General features: G+C 41.0%; 6 protein-coding genes across 8 annotated transcripts; 2 read left to right on the plus strand and 4 right to left on the minus strand.

Moving 5' to 3' along the window:
- Positions 1 to 497: 497 nt before the first annotated feature.
- On the minus strand, positions 498 to 3,893 carry LOC128261038 (cell cycle control protein 50A). 3 transcript variants are annotated; one of them, XR_008268208.1, is made up of 7 exons: positions 3,683 to 3,893; positions 3,188 to 3,456; positions 2,255 to 2,450; positions 1,860 to 2,195; positions 1,265 to 1,430; positions 1,088 to 1,176; positions 498 to 944 (listed from the first exon to the last, which is right to left on the minus strand). XR_008268208.1 is itself a non-coding variant. In XM_052994464.1 (6 exons), exons 1-6 carry the CDS (start codon positions 3,741 to 3,743, stop codon positions 899 to 901), a joined length of 1,074 nt encoding a protein of 357 aa, XP_052850424.1. In that variant the 5' UTR covers positions 3,744 to 3,893; the 3' UTR covers positions 498 to 898. The 3 variants fall into 3 exon arrangements, 2 of the variants coding, with proteins under 2 accessions (XP_052850424.1, XP_052850423.1); XM_052994464.1 differs by lacking the exon at positions 1,088 to 1,176; XM_052994463.1 differs by lacking the exon at positions 1,088 to 1,176 and having other exon boundaries at positions 498 to 947; positions 3,683 to 3,892.
- A 615-nt stretch (positions 3,894 to 4,508) lies between these two features.
- LOC128261037 (protein DDI1 homolog 2) lies at positions 4,509 to 8,918 on the plus strand. Its single transcript, XM_052994462.1, has 4 exons — positions 4,509 to 5,098; positions 6,660 to 7,143; positions 7,493 to 7,778; positions 7,836 to 8,918. Exons 1-4 carry the CDS (start codon positions 4,861 to 4,863, stop codon positions 8,217 to 8,219), a joined length of 1,392 nt encoding a protein of 463 aa, XP_052850422.1. The 5' UTR covers positions 4,509 to 4,860; the 3' UTR covers positions 8,220 to 8,918.
- A 152-nt stretch (positions 8,919 to 9,070) lies between these two features.
- Positions 9,071 to 11,373, minus strand: LOC128261040 (eukaryotic translation initiation factor 2 subunit 1). The gene is made up of 2 exons (XM_052994465.1): positions 10,557 to 11,373; positions 9,071 to 9,508 (listed from the first exon to the last, which is right to left on the minus strand). Exons 1-2 carry the CDS (start codon positions 11,249 to 11,251, stop codon positions 9,178 to 9,180), a joined length of 1,026 nt encoding a protein of 341 aa, XP_052850425.1. The 5' UTR covers positions 11,252 to 11,373; the 3' UTR covers positions 9,071 to 9,177.
- An 820-nt stretch (positions 11,374 to 12,193) lies between these two features.
- Positions 12,194 to 13,836, minus strand: LOC128261036 (gastrula zinc finger protein XlCGF57.1-like). Its single transcript, XM_052994461.1, has one exon. The coding sequence runs from the start codon at positions 13,813 to 13,815 to the stop codon at positions 12,382 to 12,384; it is 1,434 nt and encodes a 477-aa protein (XP_052850421.1). The 5' UTR covers positions 13,816 to 13,836; the 3' UTR covers positions 12,194 to 12,381.
- Positions 13,837 to 14,118: 282 nt separating this feature from the next.
- Positions 14,119 to 14,840, minus strand: LOC128261025 (adenosine 5'-monophosphoramidase HINT3). Its single transcript, XM_052994435.1, is given in 4 exon segments — positions 14,119 to 14,236; positions 14,302 to 14,327; positions 14,330 to 14,491; positions 14,546 to 14,840. Coding segments are annotated over 4 exon segments (426 nt in total). The 5' UTR covers positions 14,736 to 14,840; the 3' UTR covers positions 14,119 to 14,188.
- Positions 14,841 to 15,285: 445 nt separating this feature from the next.
- LOC128261024 (eukaryotic translation initiation factor 4H) lies at positions 15,286 to 21,265 on the plus strand. Its single transcript, XM_052994434.1, is given in 6 exon segments — positions 15,286 to 15,410; positions 16,865 to 17,170; positions 17,547 to 17,687; positions 17,689 to 17,831; positions 18,888 to 19,175; positions 19,660 to 21,265. Coding segments are annotated over 6 exon segments (1,077 nt in total). The 5' UTR covers positions 15,286 to 15,378; the 3' UTR covers positions 19,827 to 21,265.
- The last annotated feature ends 524 nt before the right edge of the window (positions 21,266 to 21,789 follow it).

Raw genomic sequence — 21,789 nt, forward strand, 5'->3', positions numbered from 1 at the left:
TGTAAAACTAGCTTAAGCGACATCTAAAATGTAACTGGAAATGTAGTCTTAAACGTACAAAATAAATTAAAAAAAACAAATGCAGAATCATATAAGCAAACTTTTTTCCCTCACGCGTTGAAGAATCGAAAAGAAAGTAATACAAGAAATATAAACCTAAAAATATATATAGAAAAGAAGACTGTAGTTTATTTTGGTAATGTGGATTAACATGGATTAAGTTACCTAAATCTTAAATCCAGCCGGAAAATTATGAAATTGTGCCGATAGCATAATGTTTTTAATCTAAACGTTTGAGTTTTTATTTTTATTGCTAAATGATTCGTCTTTTGCATGATAGCATAATGGGTAACCTTAATTTCATAATTATTAAACATCAAAGGATAATAATTTACTTGAGCACTAAATAAACAAAAATAGAGTAAAGTCAGAGATGCCAAGTAATTAAAAATTTCTTTCCCCAGTTAATTGCCAATAAAACAAGATAGCAAGAGCAATGCCATTAACAATATTTATTTGCGCTTATAAACGTAGTAAAAGGCAATACAGATTAGGTCAGGCGCAAAGTAATACTTTGCAGTTTGTAAAGCAATGGTGGAAATTCGTGTGGATTTTCGAAGGGCGTCCACTTAATGTTGTGATGTGCAGAATAAGTTATACAAAGAGAATCACAATTATTTTGGATGCACATGTGGGGACAAGAACAGAATTAGAATAAACAAAAGGCATGGCCAGATCACCGGATGGCCAAATGCAGACAGCCAGAAAGCAAATAGAACAGAGTAGTTGAGAACACAGTGCCAGTTGGTCAATAGAAACTACTTTATGCTGATTGGGCTTAAACAGATGGATCTACTAAAGCTAATTGAATCAGCCCGGAATACTGTCGGTGCTCGGTCTAGGAGTACTGCGTGTGCGGATTCACGTTGATCATCTCCATGTTGCTGCTGGGGAAACAGAGATAAAACGTTGATTAGTTCAAGAGCCCCTAAAATTCAGCTAGTTGTCAATCAAATTGGCCAGTGCCCGATAAGGATTCAAGCTACTACTATCAAACGCTACTTAAATGTCAATACTTATCGCGCACCGAGCAAAGGTATTTTGGCCATGCTTAATTATGGGGCTTCAATGGGTTATGATATTCTCGATTCCCAGCGTACTTAATGCACTACAATTCTGTGGGAGCAGGGATACGGACAGGAAGGATGTTGATGATCATGAGGGTTACATGCGGATGAATCAGTTATGTTCGGGTGCAACTCACCTGCGACTGCAGCGCATATGGATGAAAAGCAGGGCCAGGCCCAATGTGATGCAAATGGCGCCGACCACAATGTACGCAATGCCCAGGAAAGGATTCTTGCCACCCAGCACGGAAGTGGTGGACAATATCATGCGCTTGGTGCCGTCGAACGAGACCACTGGATATTCTGGAAAGTAAAACAAAATAATATAAAACGCTGTGCTCAAATATGCTTAGCTAAGAAAAACAAGAAGTTCAGGGATCTTTAAAATCATAAAAAATATTGACTTAAAAATTCTTTTAAATAATTAATTTTAAATTACTATTTTTGTGTTATATCGTTCAAAAGGTGTTATGTATATCCTCGTATAAGGTACACTTCATCATAAAAAATTTCAGAAATATCCTATTTAAAGCTCTTTTACGGTTAACTGTCATTCAGAAAATAGTTCATTGAATATCTGGGGCTTAAGCAACCACTTTACTTTTGATATATATATCTATTACTTAGCCAAAGGCCCTGCAGCCAGTGCTATATCATGGCAGTTAGTTTAGTTTTGTAAACTATTTTATCTATATTAATAATATATGTATAGGGTCACCCATAAATACTTACTATACGTGATGTTTAGCGTATAATTGCCGGCCTTGAGGCCGTTAGCATAGTTGCTGTTCGTCTGGTCGAGCCGACGATATAACTTCCGGAAGCTGGGCAGGGCGGCAGTGCGCATCCACACGATAAGATCCTCGTTTTGGAAGCCGTTGTTCTCCGGATTCTCTGGGTCCAGGTCGGCCAGGCCCTTCTGCCAGAACACCGGCTTCTCGAAGCCCTCGAGGGTGACGTTGAGGTTGCCCTCCGGGTTGCGGAACTTGACCCGCTTGTCCGACGGCCAGGCAATGCCCGTCTTCAACAGCTTGATCTCGGCTCCACCCTGGATCAGGGTCAGCGTGTCTGGAAGGGATCAAGGTTAGTTGGGATATAATCAAGGGGGGCAGGAGGACATAACGCACCATTGAACAGCGAGTTGGCGATGGCACCGCAGGGCGCTATGGGCTTTCCGGATTCCGGACCATAAGCGAATGGGGCGCAGTCCGTGCTGGGCGTTTGCGACAGGTGACCCAGCAGTTGCTCGTCGTCCCGTGACTTCACATAGCGCCGGTGGTTCTGGTAGTAGTTTGTCAGTCCGTAGTACATATAGACCTCGCCCTTTGAAAAGAAGAAAAGCAAATGGTTATTTAAGAGAAGTTACCTAGGTGCTTGTTAAAACTAAAATCTTAATATGTCATATTTTATGTTATGTTTATTACAATCAAAAGAAACAACTTCATTAAATCTAGAGAAATAGATAACTGATTGTTGAACATATTTGATAATTGTGGAAACTATCTTGAAACCCATTGCTTGAAGAATTAGAGATTATGATGTGGGGATATATAAAATTTAGGTTTTCCAATTTTTCCAGTAACTGGGTGGATACCGAAGTAACAAAAATAAAATTTACATATTATAATTTTAAAGTCAATCCTATTATAGGTTATAAGTTTGTTAATACAAAACTCATGTTTTAATAAAGTTATACTATAAACTAATTGAGGCCAATATAAAAATCCGCATTTAACATAGGTAGAATATTTTAAAATATTTAATACATTGATTGGTAAAAAAAAAATGTTTTTATTTTTATAAATATGTATATTAGACATTAAAAAGCCTTTTACTGCAATACAAAGTCCAGATAAACGAGTATTTATAGTTATTATTTATAGAATTTTAAGGAATTATTAGAAGTTTAAGGAATTAAAACAGTAAAATAGTTCTTTGGTCGCATTTTGTTAATTGCTGAGAAAGCAATACGATAAATAAACTTTTACTTTGACCGCAACTGTAGGTGCTTGAACTCTGGATGGGCTACTTAAACTGGGCTCAGGATCCCCTCAACTCACATTGAAGTCCTTGGGCAGAACGAAGGGCACTTGGCAGGGGCACTCGCGGCCGGGGTTGGCCTCCAGGAACTCCGCGCAGGTGGCGTTGCCAGTGGTCGACCTGCACTTGGTGTAGTCTATGATCAGCTCGTTGGCGGTGTTGCTCAGGTGCAGCAGGACCACGCCGATGGGTATGAAGAGCACCCCGATCACGAAGAATGTGGGCAGGACGGTGCGGGCGGTGAGGACGGGCTGCCAGGCGGGCAGGCGCTGCTGCTTGAAGGCCGAATCTGGGGGGCGGTTGGAAATGGAAGTGGGCGGAAAAAGTTAGCGACCAAGCGTGACCTCATGGTTTATGCAGGGCGCCAGGATTGGCCCCGAAAATCGATTTGCCATTGGACATTAGTCATTCTCCTTATCACTTGTTACGCGCGTGTGTGTGTGTGTCTGTGTGTGTGTGAGGAAGTGGGAGTGGGAATGGGAGTGTGTGGTACTCGAATCAAACTGGGTTTTCACCTGAAGGTCGCTTGGACTTCGCCGCCGCACTCTCCTCAATCTCCGCTGGCTGCGTAGACATGGCGGTTTATCTGTTTTTTATCTAGGATCGGCTGGCACTACAATGCTCCTAAGCTCGTCCACACGCTCCAAGTTTGTCCAATTGAATAAAGTAAATAAATTTACAACAATAATTTTCGGGCTTAGCGACGGCACCACATGAGTAATCGATATACATCAATGCCATCACTAGCTGGCAACAATCGTTAGAAAAGATGAAGAAAAAAATGAACTTAAATTTATACAAAGCCATAGTACAAATATTTATAGTTTAACGATTCCGAAATGTCAGAAGACAAGATTGAGTCTAGTTTTTCCAATAGCGTGTTTGGAACAAAAAAAATGATTTGTAACTGTACTCAGATGGCAACTTAAAAAACCAAAGGTTATTGTTGGCAAACTAGTAACAAAACTACATAATATACTCCAAAAAGGATTTCATCAAAGTTTTTATAATTGACGTATTACAAGCTACAAATATTTAGTATAAAATAATATTAAGTATATTAAATCTAAAGTTGATCTTGAAAAATATATATTTTGAAGATACAAAGTTTGTTGTTGTTTGCTTTTAAAGTACAACATTGAGTGTTTCAGCCTAAGCTCATTGAAAAGCAAAAGAGCTCATCTTTATATAAAAAACATAATTTGTAAGCATGAAAGCTTATATTTTATAACAAATTTTGTAATGAAACACATGACTAATATTGTTAACGATTTTCAGGTCATACAACAAAATTGCAATTAAAATTACAATTTTTTCTATTCCTATAGTATTCTTCGCGTGATGTGTCGAAATAATTGAAAACATTTTATTAGGCCCTCCAAATTCCCAGTTAACTTCCGCTTTGGATACCCCAGAAAATATGCATTAAAAAGACAAAGAAGACTCGAATCCACCCACAACCATCGATAGGCAGACGGCTCCGGAGTACGATACCGCAACGCATGCAACCGTAAAGTGTGGAGGCGGCGTTTTCGTTGTTGTGTCAAAACAATAAGCAGAATATCAGCACAGCACCCCCACTTGGCCACCGAAGATAACGGGAAAGAGCAGAGATTAGGACTTACCCACCAGAAGCAGCACCGGAACCCAGATCCCAATCAGAGATCCCCGAAGAGCAAAGCAGGGAGCGGCAATGAAAATCACAGTGACCACCAGCGATGACAAGGTCTTCTGCTTGGACGTGGCCCAGGATCTGGAGCTGGAAAATCTCAAGGCCCTCTGCGCGATGGAGATCGGTGCGGAGGTGGCCCAAATTGTGGTCATATTCAACGGGCGCGAGCTTTCCAACGACAAACAGTCGCTGCAACAGTGCGGCGTCGGCGACGGGGACTTCATTATGCTGGAACGACGCAGGAGCGCCAATCGCTCAGGTAAGAGAAATGGAAAGAGAGAGGAGTGTGGAGAGCCATTAACCCTTAAGTGGGTCAGGTCTTGTGGGGACAGCAGTGGATCTTGAGGGAAGTTTTTGAGGTTTTTGGCAGTTTACACATTATCATTACTAAATGAAATTAAATTTATGATTTTAGGTTTAATTAATGTAATAATTTTCAAGAAGGTAATTAAGCCTTGGTTAAATTCGATAAATTATGTTGTAAAAATATTACAAGCAGAACATAATTTAAAAGGGGATCGTTCAGAAAGTTTTCGCCGTGTGGTGAAATTTGAACTGTGAATCAAGCTCCAATGGTCTTTTTTTGCTTTGTAGTTTTTTGGAAAAGCGCACAGCAAATCTTTTTGTGGCGCAGTTGGTGTTAAAAATAAACGCTTGGTTTCGCTTGCCTTTCTTTTTGCAAATTCCAAAATAACAGACACAAGCACGGGAACACTGGAAGTGGCTTATCTGTTGCCACTGCAGTGAAATAGACAGAGAGGGTGAGCGAGCGGCAGGGAACGGAAAGGGAATGGAATGGCATTGGAATTGGAGGAGCAGCAGCAGGTGTGGATCCGCCCATCTCCGACTGTTTTGTTGACCTCTGCGTGCGTGTTTGGCCTTGTCTGTTTGTCCATTGGAATGGGATCGTGATATACTAATATTGTCATACATGTGTACTTGCACATATGTACATACATATGTACATATTTCGGACTGCAGGTGTGGGCGGTGAACATTTTTCGATTTCATTTAACCATTGCACAGCACAATGATATCACTTCGGACTCCATGCTGCAAGACACATTTTAAAATAAAAATGGATATATGTACATACATACATAAATATGTAGAAACATTGTAAATGCATATATTTATTGCAAGTGTAGGCATTTAAAACGAGAAAGGAATCTGTGGGATTGTGAATATCCTAGCAGCTCTGATAAAAGTTGTATACAAATAGGATATAGAAATTACGAAGTTATTTTTATTAAGTATGGGAGATACGCATTAAAGTTAAAGTCATCCAAATTCTCGTAGATCTAAAAATGTTGTATGCAATTATTTAAAAACGTATATGTATTTATATCACATATGACATTGTATTTCTGCCTTTACAAAATTTATTCGCTTATTTTTAAGGCTAATACTTCCAAGATTAAAAATCTCTCAGATCGGACGGGCAATTCATATAGCTGTCATTAAAAATATCTGTTTAAATAGTTGAATTTGATTGTTTTTGAAGATAATTGATTATAGCTTGCTACTCTTTTCCAATAGTTAGTTAACCAGATTTTTTAAATGTGTTAATGTCTTAAAGATTTATTAGATATTGCTCTAGTGGATACAAAATTGATCTTGCTTAAGTAAAATTTATTTTTTTTTCGACCAGATATTATTTTATAATTTCCAAGTTTTATTGCGTAAGCTTATGTAAGGATGTTTATAATCATATTAAACCAAGTTTGGCTTCAACATGCATCCACAGACCAAGACGCTTTTAAAGTAAACAACAAAGATAATAGATAGTTAGATGATAAAACTGCACCGCTTTCTTTCAGGTGGCGGGAACCCAGCGATCAGCACGCTGGACTTCAGCAGCATCGCAGTGCCGGGCACGAGTTCCGGCGGTAGTCCACCTTCGCGGAGTGGCCAGCAGCATGGAATGCTGCCGACGCAGTTCAGCAACCTCACAGACTTCCCCACGACCAACGAGTTTAACGTGAACTTCGACGACGACCCGGCGACGGTGCGCCAAATGTTTCTGTCCAGACCCGAGACGCTGTCACTGCTCCGGCAGAACAACCCGCGTCTGGCGGAGGCCATCGACTCCGGCGACCAGGAAACCTTCGCCCGGCTGCTCCGCGAGCACATTACGGAGCGAAAGCGACGCAACGAGCAGCGCATGCGCATGCTGAACGCCGATCCCTTCGACGAGGAGACGCAACGTCTGATTGCCGAGGAGATCAAGCAGAAGAACATCCAGGATAACATGGCGGCAGCCATTGAATACAATCCGGAGATCTTTGGCACGGTCACCATGCTGTGAGTATCAGACTAAATCCATAATCCTTAAACTGTTTCGAATACGTGGTTGCAAATCAAAACGAGGGGATCCATCCCACCTTGCTGCTTGCCAAGAATTTATATATATTAAACGATGTCGGAGTTAGTAGTGGTACTTCCACAACATATTTATATATATATCAAGATGGGAATCATTCATTAATCATTTTATAGATATTTTTTTAGATTGCTGCCATCTAAAAGTGAGCTAATCATGAAATATTAGAAAAAGGACACAAAATAGTTGATCCTTACCTAAACAATTGCGATCAGATCAGTTATTCATAATGTAATAATACTAATAGTAATAACAAATGTACTTTTGTAGTTATATCAACTGCAAGGTGAATGGGTTTCCGGTGAAGGCCTTTGTGGACTCGGGCGCCCAGACGACAATCATGAGCAAGGACTGCGCGGAACGCTGCCACGTCAACCGGCTGATCGACACGCGTTGGAATGGCGTGGCCAAGGGCGTGGGCACACAGCCCATTCTGGGCAGGGTGCACATGGTGCAGCTGCAGATTGAGAACGATCATTTAACGTCCAGCTTCACTGTGCTCGGCCAGCAGCCCATGGACATGTTGCTGGGCCTGGATATGCTAAAGCGACATCAGGTTGGGATTTATTTAATTGCAAACAGTACAAATGCCTAATGAACTATCCGTTTGCAGTGCCTCATTGACTTGCAGCGGAATCTGTTGATAATCGGCACTACCGGAACGACGACACCGTTTCTGCCGGAGAGCGAGCTGCCGGTCAGTGCCCGGCTCACCGGAAACTCGGAGGAAGCGATGGAACAGGAGGCGATTGCCAATGCCATTGAGCAGAGCAAGCGGGAGGGTGGTGGCGGCGGCATTAGTGGCGCTGGCGGCGGACCCAATACGATTCAGCCGCTGGACCAATTCACCGAACAGGACGTCATCGATCTCATGGCCCTGGGCTATCCACGCAGCGATGTGCTCACCGTGCTGCGGTTGTGCGGCGGCAACAAGCAGGCGGCCAGCTCCGTGCTGCTCAACCGCAACGCCGCCGCCTCCGGGGCCGAACTCAGCTGAACGCGGCTAGATCCTCAGCACACAACACCTCAAGCCGAAATTCCCACAGCCACAGAAAGAAACTGGATTGCAATAGGATGATAAACACACACACAGGATGCCGTTCCAACAAAATACTCCATGCAATACCAAAAAAAAAAGGAGCCACGCCACATATAAAGTCAAGCATACGAACAGTAAGAGGACAACACAACACAACACGTGCAACAAACAAAAAGCAATGAAAACAGAAACGAAAGAAAACCCTTCTAATTTAGTGAAATTTTTATAAACTGAAGCCACTTTTTTATACGAATCGTTTGTTACGATGTACAATAGCTAATTAGGGTGCATTTTTCCAGCAGCGGATCATTTTTAAAACAGAACTAGGGTTGGTTTTTTCTAGAGAATATTGAGAGGAGGAATACAGTAGGCGATTTAATCTAAAATTAAGACAAAAGTAACGTATTTAATGAATGGATCTGGACGGTGATGGAACCAAACCACACCACATCAACGAAAACATAAACTGTATTAAGCGAACATACAAACAAATTACGAAAAAAAAAGTATGCCTGACTATTAAATATATTACAATTATACACATGTAAACATTATATACAATTTGAACTAGTATTAAGGCTCTGTCAAGCAAAACTGAATTGGGTTCAATAAAAGGTCGAAAGTATTGTTTTGGATTTGAAAAAAAAAAATAAACAACAAGCGCATTTTGAATTTTCTTTTGTCGGGCGGCACACTTCGCTGTTTCCCCTTTGTAAATCTTTAATAGCGTTAGTTAAGTTATGTATATAAATTATAAAATTACAACTTCTGGTCTGCTGAAGGCTCCAAAGGTTCCACACACACGGCCATACCGTTCACAAGCATACACATGGCGCATATGTCTGGATTTATTAATGCAAAACTCGTTAAATCATTTGTTACAGTTGCTATAGTTGTGTCCGATGCCGTGGCTACGCTAATCCTCGTCCTCCTCCTCATCCTCCTCGTTCGTGCGACCCGCCGCCGAGCCCTTGTGGTTGAACTCCTTCTCCGGGTCGAACTGCATGCCCTCCTGGTCGGCGCCATCCTCCTCGTCATCGTCGCCAGCCACCTGGGCGTTCTCGGCCTCGGCTCGCTCCAGGCGTCGGGCCAGATCCGCCTCGTCGATGGCGGTGACCAGCTTGGGCGCCATGATCACCTTGAACTCGCCTTCGTACTCGATGATCTTGGCGCGTATGTTCTCGATGGCCACCTCCAGGGCCTTCAGACCGTCTGTCTTCTTTGTGGTGGACGTGGTCATCACGTAGCTGCAAGGTTTGACAGGGAAATTGGTTAGTTTTCTTGGTTAATTACCTAACGACTTACAGGCTATTATTAAGTTCACTAGGTTTTCCAGAAGAGGAAAATAACCTGATTTAAGTATAGTTTTATACAAGTTTCTGAAGCTGTCATTAGATATTCTGCCGAATTGCCAAAATTCAAGGAAAGTCCATTTTTACGAGGTGGACTTTGTTTATATTTAATCTATACCTTATTAAAGGTTTAATAACTTTCGCTCTTTGGTAAAATATAAGTAAATGTATGAGGATGATTTTTGCATAAATAAATTGAATTTAATTTAATTCAATTTTTATAAAACAACATAAGAGAACACCTTCTGATCATAGCTTGTGTGACTACATATAAATACTTCCTCAAAAGATTAATAATACGATTAGTTTCTTTGTGATTTAACGATTTCAAGGGACCTCAATTGAAAAATACGCTATGGAGGCCTACCACAATCTAACATTTTAAGCAGCTTACGCATCACAACCCAAATAACTCCTTAGTAAACCCACTTTTGTGTAAAAATCTTTAAACTATATGATCAGAGCAACTTTATATTAAATTAGAAAGATGATTTAATATAAAGTTGCTCGTTTAATTTTCTTAATTCCTTAATAAATCAAAAACTGTGTTTGATCAACATATACATGAACTACTATTTAACATAACCCTCGTAACTCTTTAGTGCGTGCCAAATGGAACTAATTTCAAAGTACCCTTACCCAAAACCGTGTAACCTTTAAATTTAGAAAACGAAGCACATAGATTTAGTAATACTTTATACTACATAGCTTAAGTAACTCTTTAGATTATCCCCAAACGCGATCAACTTCGACAATCCTTATCCAAAAATCTGTTACTGTCGAGGCAACTATACATATTCCTATTAACTGATTTTAGAAGGCAGGATAAATAACCACAAATGGAGGTTCAGAGGTTCAGAGTTCGGAGAACTAACGACATATCTTCTTGGAATTAATTTCATCAGTGCAATCAATAAAACACAACCCTTCCATTTCAACTCACAGAGGCGGCGCTATCAGGTTGATGCGGATGGGCAGCTCTTCGGTGCTCAGCTCCAGGCCCTTGGTGAGCGATGCCTTGACGGCGTCGATGCCCTCGTAGCCGTAGCAGGAGCACTCGATGTCCGCCCGGATCTTGACGGTGGGCGAGACCAGCTTGCGTTTGATGTTGCTGAGCAGCACCTCCTTGGTCTCCGCGTCCAGGTTGCACTCATCGAAGACGGACGGATCGGTGACCGACTGCTTGAAGATGTCGTAGGCGACCGTCTTGCTGTTGTACTTCTTCTCAAAGTACCAGGCGGTCTTCTGGTAGAGCTCCTCCAGCTTCTCGTTGCCCTCGTAGCCAAGGATGTCGGCGACGTGGCGCAGGAGCGAGTTGATGGCCTTGGCCTTTGCGAACCGCTCCGTGCACTTCTCCACATCCTCGGGCGAGACGCGACGCTTGGACAGATCGATGTAGCCCTTCTCCTTGTCCACACGGATGACCACCACCGGCTCGGTCTTGCCCACGCGTATCAGCTTGTTGATGGAGCGGATGCGCCGGCGGGACAGCTCCGACAGCAGGATCATGCCCTCGATGTTGTTGTACTCCAGCAGATGGACGTAGGCGCCCATCTCCGCGATGGACAGCACGTTGACCATGACCACATCCTCGATCTCCGGATACCGCTCGTTGTAGAAGCGCGACGTGAGGGCCATTTTCGAATGCGTAATCGTTTGCCGAGCCGAAAAAAAAAGGGAAAATGCACTTTTCGAAACGAAAAACGTGTACAATTTTTGCCGAGCGGGCGCAAGAAGAAGAAGCAGACAGTGAAGGCAGGGCAGCAGCAATAATATCGATAGTTTTAGCCGGTACGGTATCGAGACACAAGCGAAAATGGTCACACTAGATGGAGGTGGGGCAGCGACGATAATTCTCTGCCGCCAACTGGTCACACTCCATGAGCGCCAAATCGGTGTTTCCCCAAAAATTTCCGTTATGAAATTTTTCCCAGTCCATAAAGTTATGTTTTTTTTCACGGAAAGCAGATCCTCCATAGCTTACAGTATTACATTTTTTTTTTTAAATTTAACAATGGGACAATTATAAAATTTGAAATTATATTTTTTAAAAAAATATTTGTGTTTCCATATTTTTATGTTCGCATGTATTGTACTTTGAATTACACTAAATCTATTTTTAACAGACACCTCAATTAAGAGTTATTTGAGACTTTGTGATTCTTGTAGACCAAAGTAAATACAGTTTCATGTGTTTTCCAAATTTGTTGAGTTTAATATGCGGTGGGTAAAAAAGTTTACGAACATTTTATAAGAAATTTCAGTGCAATGTGTATATATACACTTCTTTTGTCCACTGTATTTCGTGGACGAGATCAAAATAGTGTTATATTTGATGTTTAAAATGAAAAGTAAAGATTACAAATAACTCTTATTAAGGATTCCTGATTTTATACATATTTATAATGCTTTTTCTCTACCCGCATCATTCTTTTTTTATATTAAATCACAGAACTCCTATTATTTAATCCCATATAGTTAACATTTTTAAAGAGGGCTTAATATCACTAGTAATTTGTATAAAGTTAGGAAGCCAATACAAAGCGGTGATGCCTATGAATATAATAACCAGTAACCATATGAGTTTGATTAAAATATATTTAGAAGCTCTGTGGTGACTATGCCTCTGGTTGTTCTTCGGCGTGCATAAGAAGGTGTTTCTGCAGAAATGCATCCGATTTGAAGTTGCTTGGACATTGGGAGCACTTGAAGCGGCTTTCGCATAGGTGCGCTGTGGCCAGATGACTCCGGAGACTGTACTTATATCCTTAGGTCTTGGGACTACGTGGGCACCCAAAGACCTGCTCTTCTGCCGAGTGCGTCTTCAAGTGGCGCTGCAGCGAAGAATTGACTGCATAAGCCTTCGAGCAGTGGGGGCAGCCAAAGGGCAAGGCTTCTGAACGTTTTCGTTTAAGTCCTTTGTGCTCCTTTGAATGCGTGCCCATGTGCCGGCCAAGATTGGCTTTCTGTGCAAATGCTTTCCCACAGATGGCACACTCGTAAGGTCGTTCACCCGTGTGGACTAGCAGGTGTGCCTTGTGATGTGCTCTGTATGCGAAGACCTTCGGGCAGTGGGTGCAATTGTAGGCCTTGGGTCTATTCGTATGACTTAGGGTGTGCCGCATTAGAGCCGATTGCTTGGCGAAGGCTTTTGGGCATTGGGTGCAATTGTAGGCTTTAACTCTTTTCGCTGAATGCGATCGCTGGTGGGACCTGAGAGTTGCCGGCAGGGAGAAGGTTTTTGAGCATACCGGACACTCAAAGGTTTTTTTCAAAGACAAATGCGTCACCAAGTGCCGCCTCAGTTCCGTCAGATTGCTAAAGCTGCTTAAGCAATTGGCACAATTGTGGGTACCAGTACCAGGTTCCAGCTGCAATCTTCTGTCCAGCGACACCTCGCTGGGGGCATGGTCATGACTTTGGGTGTGCCGCTTCAGATCCGTGTGCTTGGCGAAAGCCTCCGGGCAGTGATCACACTTGAAGGGGCACGACGGCTGATATCGTCCGGTGGCGTGGGTTCGCAAGTGTTGTGCCAGGTAACCAGGCCTCGCGAAAATCTCTCCACAGACCTCACACTGGTAGCCAACTTCATCCTCGTGCTGCTGCTTGTGCCGAGCCAGAGCACCGCGCAAAGCAAATATCTCTGGGCACTGATCGCACTGGAAGGGTGTCTTGTGGGATCGCAAGTGCAGCTGAAAGCCGGCATGGGTGGAAAAAGACATCAGGCAGTGGGAACAATTTAAGGGTGCATGCGACTGGATGTGCCGACTTAGATCGACGGGATCCGCAAAGGTTTCCGGGCAATAGTTACATTTGGATTCCTGAGTTACATCTCCTTCTTTCCCAATCGGAACCTCATCAATTGGTTCATTTTTTACCTCAATTTGCGAATAATCCATGCAACTGACTGACGCATCGCCGACTTCTTCATCGTCAATGGGTTCGTTCTTTATTTGGCCATGGAACTGCCACTCCACATCCTCGATTGGCTCTTGTTTGACTTGGAAACCCAAGTCGCATGCTATCAACTCTTTCTCGAATGAATATGAATCCTTCTCCTGCTTAACTTGAACATCGAACCGATGGGACATTTCAACACCGTCCAATATCTCAGTCTCGTAGTCCGATAAATCGTTCACTTCTTCCACAAGTAAGTCCAAGTCCTCCTCCTCCTCCTCCAAATCCTCTTTTAAGGACTCCATTGTTCTGAAATCAAATTAACGTTTTCGAGACTTCTAACAAAAAACATATGTTGTCTATCGATATACTATCGACCTTTCAGTGTGACCGGCTTAATCGATCATTTTTACATTTGATTATTGAATATTTAAAGCTAAAATATTTTACATGTACCTAATTAAATAATAAAGAAGCCCTTAACACACAAAAAAAAAAAATAAAAGTAAACTGATGTTTGTATACCCCTACTATAATATATATAAATTTTATCTTTTGAAAGCTTTACAATTTTTAAACTATTTTAAAAATAAATAAATTCTGGCGTTTTTTAACTTCATTTATTTGTTTTGACCACTTTTGAGCATTTTTCTATTTATTATCTAATTTAATCCGATTTCACTGCAAGCTTTCCTTTTGTGAAAGGTATAGTCGCGCGTCGTCGGCCTATAATTGAAGAGATTAGATGGTATCAGCGTTATGGGTAATTAAAAGGGTTAGGCATTACGTACGGTTTTGAACCAAACAGAGGGTCTAAGATTAATCTGGATAGGAAGCCCATTTCGGATCGTGGGGCAATGGCATGCATGTGGAGGTGGTTGACCGTGATGAATGGTGGCAAGTGGAAGCCGAACAACGCATCCTGGACAGAAATCCCTTTGCTCGTTAGGAACTCCTTCAAACCGCTCTCCATTCGTGTGACTGAAAGGACTTTTATTAATAAAAGCTAATACAAAATATTTGAATCACTCTCACCCATGGGATCGTGGGACTTGTCCAGAACCTTTAGGCTGTTGTAATGTTTTTTGGTAACCGCTAAATAATGGTGCTGAGAAGCGGGTTTGATGTCCTTAAAAATAACAAATTCATCAGTTTCCACTTCCAAAACACTGGTGGGCTCTTGGCCGCTGGAAATGTTGCAGAAAATGCAATTGTCTTCCGCCATAGTTTTGTTGCTAGACTATTGGTATAATTTATATTCATAAACTGCGTAGGAGTTTGTACTCTGGCAGCTGATAAGATGCACTAAAAGGTAGGGCTGTGTATGTTATTCTTGGTATCGATAAAAGTTTAAGAATGTTTGTCAAATTTGATGTAAAATGTAAAATAATCGGTAAAATTTGGGACAATTTTTTTTACGGTGAAAGCTATGTTAACGTGTTAAATATTTTTTAATTTTTTTTTCACAAACGATTTAATCTTAATTATTAAAAAAATAAATAAATTAGGAATTTATAAATCACGTATTTATGCACGTTTACCAGGTTTTATGAACATATTATTCGCAATAAATCGCTTTCCCATTAAAAAATAGGTAAGAATTTATATTGATTATTGTGAATCATTATACATTTTTACTATTAACTAATATATTAAAAAATTATTGTTTTTTGTAAGTTTGTATTTAAATAACTAAAATCAAGATTAGACAGAAATAAAAATACTACTAAAAATACCGAAGCCGATATCGGAGAACCAAAGTCGGGGTGTGGTGACACTTTTACGGCGAATTCGCTGCGATAGTATTTTTCGCCCGTGTGTTCACACTGCGGATTGCAGCGAATTCGCTCATTTGAAAAAAATAAAACATGGCTGGAAGAGGTGGTTATGAACACGCTAGGTAAATATTATTAATTATTATTGCAATCGCGAACGCTGTATGTTGGCCGCGATGCGCCGGTGTTTGTGAAAGTGGCCCCGGTGCGGGTAAATTGCGCGAGTGCCGACAATTCGTCCAAAATGTGTAATAATGCACGCGGTTTTTGGGGTTTGGGCAAAAAAAAAAGGCAACACCAGCCCACCAATACACGCGCACGCTCTCGCCCTCGCCGCTCACACACACTCGCGCGCGCTCACGAACACTTATGTGCATGTATAGTGTACGTGTCGGTCGTTGGTCGCCGCCGCCTTTGCATGTGTGTGCGCGTGAGAGTGTGTGTGCAGGGCAGTGTGCGTGCGTGTTTTTTTTTTCAACATTCTTTTTCCCTTTTTTTTTTCTTGTGGTTCTTTTTTTTTTATTATTAATTGCACCGCCTGCGTTGTTTTTCTTTTCGGGAAATTCTGTTTTGGCCAGCGTCGGCGTCGCTGCCGGCGTCGACGTCGACGGCAGCGCACCGGCGGCTTTTCAATTATCCCCCTCCTCCACAAAATAAATAAAAAAAAAAAAAAAACCAAAAATAGATGCAAAATCCATGAAGAATGCAGTATTTGGCAAAAAGCGCGCGCTATTTTCCCCACCATTTGACACCTGTACCCCCCCCCACCCCGCATTTGTTGTTGCCGTTGTTATTAGTGCCTGCATCTCTGTTGACTTTTCGCCGGGAAATCGGAGCCAGCTTACCCATATAATCCAATCCAGCCATGTGCGTTTTGCCACACGGGGTGTCGTTTTGCCCACCGGGCCCCACAATTAAGAAGAAGACGCAGACACACCCCTTTGATTGAATTCGGTTTCAAGGTCTCAAGGTTCCAAGGAAATGCTACTCCACACAAGGCGGCACAACATCCAGAATTCGACCACACTTTTGGTTAACTAAACCATTTGTAGATCCTAGCGAAATCTAGGAAATCTAGGATTAGGGACTACAACAACAATATAAATAACATACCCCAAACAATAACAGTATCCAATATTAATCTCAGTCCTTCCTTAATCGGGGCGATTAGTTTATAATGACGGCGATCAGTATACAGGAGAAAAGTACATTTGTAAACCTAACCTTAACTAAAAGCCTTTCATCCTTGACATTCTCCAAGATACGTTCAAATATTTTAATCAATATAACCAATTTAGTTTCAGTAAAAAACATACTTCTTTATTATATTTAAAAAAAATCGTTTTTATTTTGTAACCGATAAATACTATGGGTCTACTTAGTAAAATCGTTTCGAACTAGCTTTTAACAAGTATAATTTATTTCTCCCTTGTAAAAACTCTCAAATCAATAGTATTCTCTAAAGATTATTTGAAAACCAATTAATTAAAAAACTATAATAAGCTTGTGTTTCCGAACTAACACCTTTCATTCCAATATAACCAACACTTCTAATGCAAATTTTGTTTCCCCATTTCAGAGGCGGATACGGTGGAGACCGGGCACTGAAGCAGTTGCCCACAGAACCGCCCTTTATCGCATTCGTCGGCAATCTGCCGCAAGGCCTAGTGCAGGGCGACGTGATCAAAATATTCCAGGACTTTGAGGTGAAGAACGTGCGGCTGGTGAAGGATCGCGAAACGGATCAGTTCAAAGGCTTCTGCTACGTGGAGTTCGAGACGCTGGACAATCTGGAGCGGGCGCTAGAATGCGATGGTCGGATCAAACTGGACGATCTGTCGGCGCCACTGCGCATCGATATTGCCGATCGCCGGAAAAATGATCGGTATGTGGAATATGCCCTTTCACTGCACATTCGAGTGGTTCGACTTGTTAGGACGCAAAATAAAATATTAAATAGACATAAAATACATTTCAACATATCAATTTCATTCAAATATTTCAAAAAATTTCTAAATACTATTGTATTGATAAAGCCAACATCTTAAACGAGCTGTTTAATATACATTTGTAATTGCATACATTTTTTAAAAAGAAAAGCAATTATCATTCTTACATAAAGAGCAACGCGATTGAAGGTACAAGTTATTGCTTTGCTTGCTTAGAGTTGTCCCAAACGATTAAAGGGCCTCCAAGTCGATACACTCCCGTGCTCATGCTGGTTTACAAGATGAAATACAATATTTTGCACTTTCTTACAGCCCTGGTGGCGGTGCTGGCGGCGGCGGCAACGGAGGCATGACCCGCGGCGACGGCAGAGACGGTTTCCAGAAGCGCGGCCCACCCCGTCAGGGCGGCAGCAGTCAGTCCTACAGCCGGGGAGGTCCTGGCACTGGCGGCGGTTCGCGAAGGCGGCGGCGGATCGGGTAATCGCGGCGATAGTAGAGGTTCGTACAATGATAGTTATGGTGGTCACAGTGATAGAAGTCGCGGCGGCGGCGGCAGCGGCGCGGGCTCCGGCGGTGGCATGAATAGAGGATACAATGGTAAAGCATTTTTATCTGCCGTCCAACCTACCAACCAACCAATCAACCAAATCAATCAAATCAACCAACCAAACAACCAACCAACAACACGTAGCTGCATCCCTCGTAGTGCCGCCAAAAAGTAGTTGATTCTAATTACTGATTACTGATTACGATTACGATTCCGACTCCGATCCTGATTCAAATAATAATTCGATTCGATCGCATGGCAGGAAGACATCCATGCTGCAGTCCTCGAAAGTGATCCTAGAATTTCCCTTTCCCTTTCTATTTCTATTTTATATTTCCGTTTCTGTTCCTTCTTTACTTGTTACCCTCCTGCGGTTCTTTACACTGATCTTTAGTTAATTTTGCTTTGCTTTTCTTGGCCAATTTTGTAATGGGTTGGGTTGACAAGGCGTCAAAAGAAATTACAAGGCAATTATTGATCATTTATTGACCTTGAAGTTAATGGCTAAAATTACTTTATTAAACATTTTATAGTTAAATGCACTCGCGCTTATTATCCTGTTCATTTGTAAACAATGATTTACACATATAAAATTCATCAACTTAATTGCGATTCAAGCATTTGAAAAATAAACAATTTTATTTTTATAAATTTACACCAGTTGCAGCTTAATTATTTTTGTAAGAAAAAAATTGATAATTTCTTTTTAGCTCTTCATTTATTTAATTTTTTTTTAATTAAATCTCTTAACGAGATTTTTAGAGCATTACTTTTGAGAACCACAAAATGTTGGTGTTTTGATTGGTTGGAGTTCCTAGTTATGCCAATCAAATCGTATTTACTGAAATCTGTGAGGATTTCCCTTTGCTATTTTTGTTGTTTTGGGGGATCTATTGCTTACATTTTTCCACCTTATTTTAAGCCACCCCTTCTACCCCGTATAGCTCCCTTGTATCAGTAGCCTAAGCACACATATTGATAGATTTGAATCGACTTTACACCCGCACGCCTTTTACTTTGAACTGCATTTAGTCAGCATGCTGAGCCTAACTCTAAGCAGGTTTACCCCTGGCCAACAGGTGCTAATCCCATTGTTTCCGTTGCAGATCGACCGGCAAATCGGGGTCGGTACGGCAACTTCAACAACGATGATCGATTCGATCGCAACCAGGATCGCGATCGCGGACAACGGGAAGGCAGCTATGGCAATCAGTCGCGCGACGGCGATCGCTACAACAACTTCAGCCGGCACCGTGACCGCGAGCGCACCCACTACAATCCCAACCAGCAGAGCGAACGTCCCAGCGGCGGAATGGGCGGCCTGGGTGGCGGTTCCGGCGGATCAGGCGGCTTGGGCGTCGGCGGCGGCGGTGGTTCCTCGATGGGCGCCATTGGTGAGTTGCGCAGATAATAAGGTGGGATCTAAAATATATAGCACCATGGACTAGCTGTAGATCACAAAGTTCTAGTGGCATTTTGTACATAAAAAGTTAAAGTCTACTTATTTGACTTTAACCTTTTTTCATTCTCTAAGATTGCAAATCCGTTATGCTATCAAAATTGAAGAAATATTCTAGTAATTGCTAACATGATAGATCTATGTTTATGTTCGTTGTAAATGTACATATATATTTTGTGTCAACCATTTTGATTTCGACTTCAAATATTAATAGGTAAAAAAGCGAAAAAAAAACAAAAAGATTATAAGGGTTTTTTTTTGTTGTATTGTCTTCAAATGAATGTTTATTAAATTGAAAATAGAATATTATAAGTTTGGTAGATGGGCCATTCGTTATACATTTTCCTCCTTTGTCGCTGTCCAAATTGGCCAAATTTTTCGATTACTCACCCATCCATTTATCCATCCTTCATCCCCAGACGACAATGAGCGGCCACGCCTGCAGCTGAAGCCACGGACCATTGCCGCTCCCATAAACGCGGTGGCCGAGACCAAGCAATCGGCCTCGATCTTTGGCAACGCCAAGCCGCGCGAGGAGAAGCTGAAGGAGCTGCAGCAGAATGTCAATCACAACGGCGATAACTAGAAAGCGCAGGAGTCGGTCCGCAATATAATATGCCTGATATGATATTTTGGAGTGCGAGTCGAAGTCGAGGTCGAAGTCGAGATGGATGGAGAGTGTGAGGAGGGAGGAACAGAAGGAGCATCAGCAGCATGCATATATAAACACATACATTAATTAATAACACTACGCTACATAGCTATTATATACGAAAGATTTGTACTACATTACAAGAACGAAGATGAAACAACAGGCTGGCCTCTGTCTCTCTGTGTCAGTGTCCAGTGTCAGTCAGCAAGCAACTTAACAGCAGCAGCAGCAGCAACATCAGCAGGAGCAACATCAACAGAAAACAGTAAACAACAAACAGCAATAGAAACCAAGCAACCTTTCTAACTCTTTGCAACAAGAACATCCGCAACAACAATGGAAAGTTTATACATGTTAGTCCTTAAGCAGCGATAAACTTTAGTCTCGTGCATATGGCCTATATATATAGTATATATACGCTTATGTGCGGTTCGTGTACAGCAGCTGTATGCACGCTGCTATTTGTTAGTTAAGTAATGCATATAAACCAACAAAACAAAACAAACGTTCTACCGTTAAGGCATAAATAGAAACGAAAAACAAGCAAAACAAAACAAAAAAAATGAAAATAATTCAAAAAAAAGAAAAAAACCCGAAAAACAAAGCAAAAATCGAAAATAAAACTTTTTTGACAAAACGTTCAGCGTAGCAGGCAGGCAATTTATACAGTTTATATAGCAAAAAAAAAAAAAAAGAAAAAAAAACAAATAACGACAATTATTGAACATTTATACCTTATGAGAAAAACACCAACAGCAGATCTAACAAAACAAATCGCAGAGAAGCAGAACACCAACTACGTACGTAAAGAAAAAGTAAACGGCGAAGTATTCGTTGAAGATTAACTAGAAAAAATACGCAGGAGTAAAAACAATAACAGCAACAAGCAACTTTATATACATACAGAAAAGCAATCAACTACATAGGTCGTATGTAGTTGAAAAAATGTCTAAGTCGCAGACCAAAATATATGATTATTATTTTGTTATCCACATTTTAACTATTCCATTTTATACGTTTCATTTGTAAGAGACCCCGATTTGATAACTTCTTCGCCCATTATTGTACGTTTATTTTTCTTATATTGAACTCTCGTGCACATAGATCTGATTTCTTTGTAGATAACCTCTGTAAAAGACGCAAAAATAATTGAAAAAACAATGTATAAAATTAATTGTTCTTTGTGTGTTTCGATTTTTCTTTGCATCCACAATGTACGTAAGCGAAGAGCGTTTTTTTCTTCCCTAATGACCTTCTTTGTTTCCTCACAAGTTATTTTTTTGAATAATTTTTTTTGTACCTTGCAAGAGCTGAAAAAAACGCGAAAGTTGTAAATTAATTTGAAAATAAAGCGAAAAAAATTTACATAAGAATTTACCGTTTCGGTTTGGTGTTTTCCTTCGGACTATTCGGAATTGTTTTTCGGAGTGCGGCTCAAAAACAGGCTCAGCATTTTGTACATACAAACAAATAATCAAACTTCCCTCGCTCCCACACTCCTGGAGTAACAATTGTTGTGTTGTCCTGCTCCGAATTCCGATACCTTGCCCCACATTTATTGCGATTTCACCCCAAAAACTCAAAAACAAGAAAAAAAAAACTAAAAAACTAAAAAATTGAAAATTGAAAAACAAAAACAGAAAAACCGACTTGACCGACAAGCTTAAACAGAGTTAACCGCGACCAGGAGGCGCAGCAAAGAAGCAAATAGAAATACAAATGAGAGTAATGTGTAACAGTTAAAGTAAAGATTACGTTTAATATACCTTTAAAGCTAAAGATAAACTTAACAATTAATTTTTAGCACTAATACCGTAAGCAGTCAAAGATTTACATTAAACGAAAATGGACAAACAATATTTGTAACTCCTCAAAAATAAATGAATAAAAAACAAGA

This window comes from Drosophila gunungcola (genome assembly GCF_025200985.1).
Source record: "Drosophila gunungcola strain Sukarami chromosome X unlocalized genomic scaffold, Dgunungcola_SK_2 000049F, whole genome shotgun sequence".
Lineage (NCBI taxonomy): Eukaryota > Metazoa > Arthropoda > Insecta > Diptera > Drosophilidae > Drosophila > Drosophila gunungcola.

Bases quoted from the DNA above. Each gene is read 5' to 3' on its own strand.
- LOC128261040 (XM_052994465.1), bottom strand. From the start codon at position 11,251: ATGGCCCTCACGTCGCGCTTCTACAACGAGCGGTATCCGGAGATCGAG. The intron at 9,509-10,556 runs GTGAGTTGAAAT...CAAACCTTGCAG, and splicing joins AACCTGATAGCGCCGCCTCT to CTACGTGATGACCACGTCCA.
- LOC128261036 (XM_052994461.1), bottom strand. From the start codon at position 13,815: ATGGAGTCCTTAAAAGAGGATTTGGAGGAGGAGGAGGAGGACTTGGAC.
- LOC128261037 (XM_052994462.1), top strand. From the start codon at position 4,861: ATGAAAATCACAGTGACCACCAGCGATGACAAGGTCTTCTGCTTGGAC. The intron at 5,099-6,659 runs GTAAGAGAAATG...GCTTTCTTTCAG, and splicing joins CAGGAGCGCCAATCGCTCAG to GTGGCGGGAACCCAGCGATC. The intron at 7,779-7,835 runs GTTGGGATTTAT...ATCCGTTTGCAG, and splicing joins ATATGCTAAAGCGACATCAG to TGCCTCATTGACTTGCAGCG.
- LOC128261038 (XM_052994463.1), bottom strand. From the start codon at position 3,743: ATGTCTACGCAGCCAGCGGAGATTGAGGAGAGTGCGGCGGCGAAGTCC. The intron at 1,431-1,859 runs GTAAGTATTTAT...TTTACTTTCCAG, and splicing joins TACGCTAAACATCACGTATA to AATATCCAGTGGTCTCGTTC. The intron at 948-1,264 runs GTGAGTTGCACC...CTGTTTCCCCAG, and splicing joins CATATGCGCTGCAGTCGCAG to CAGCAACATGGAGATGATCA.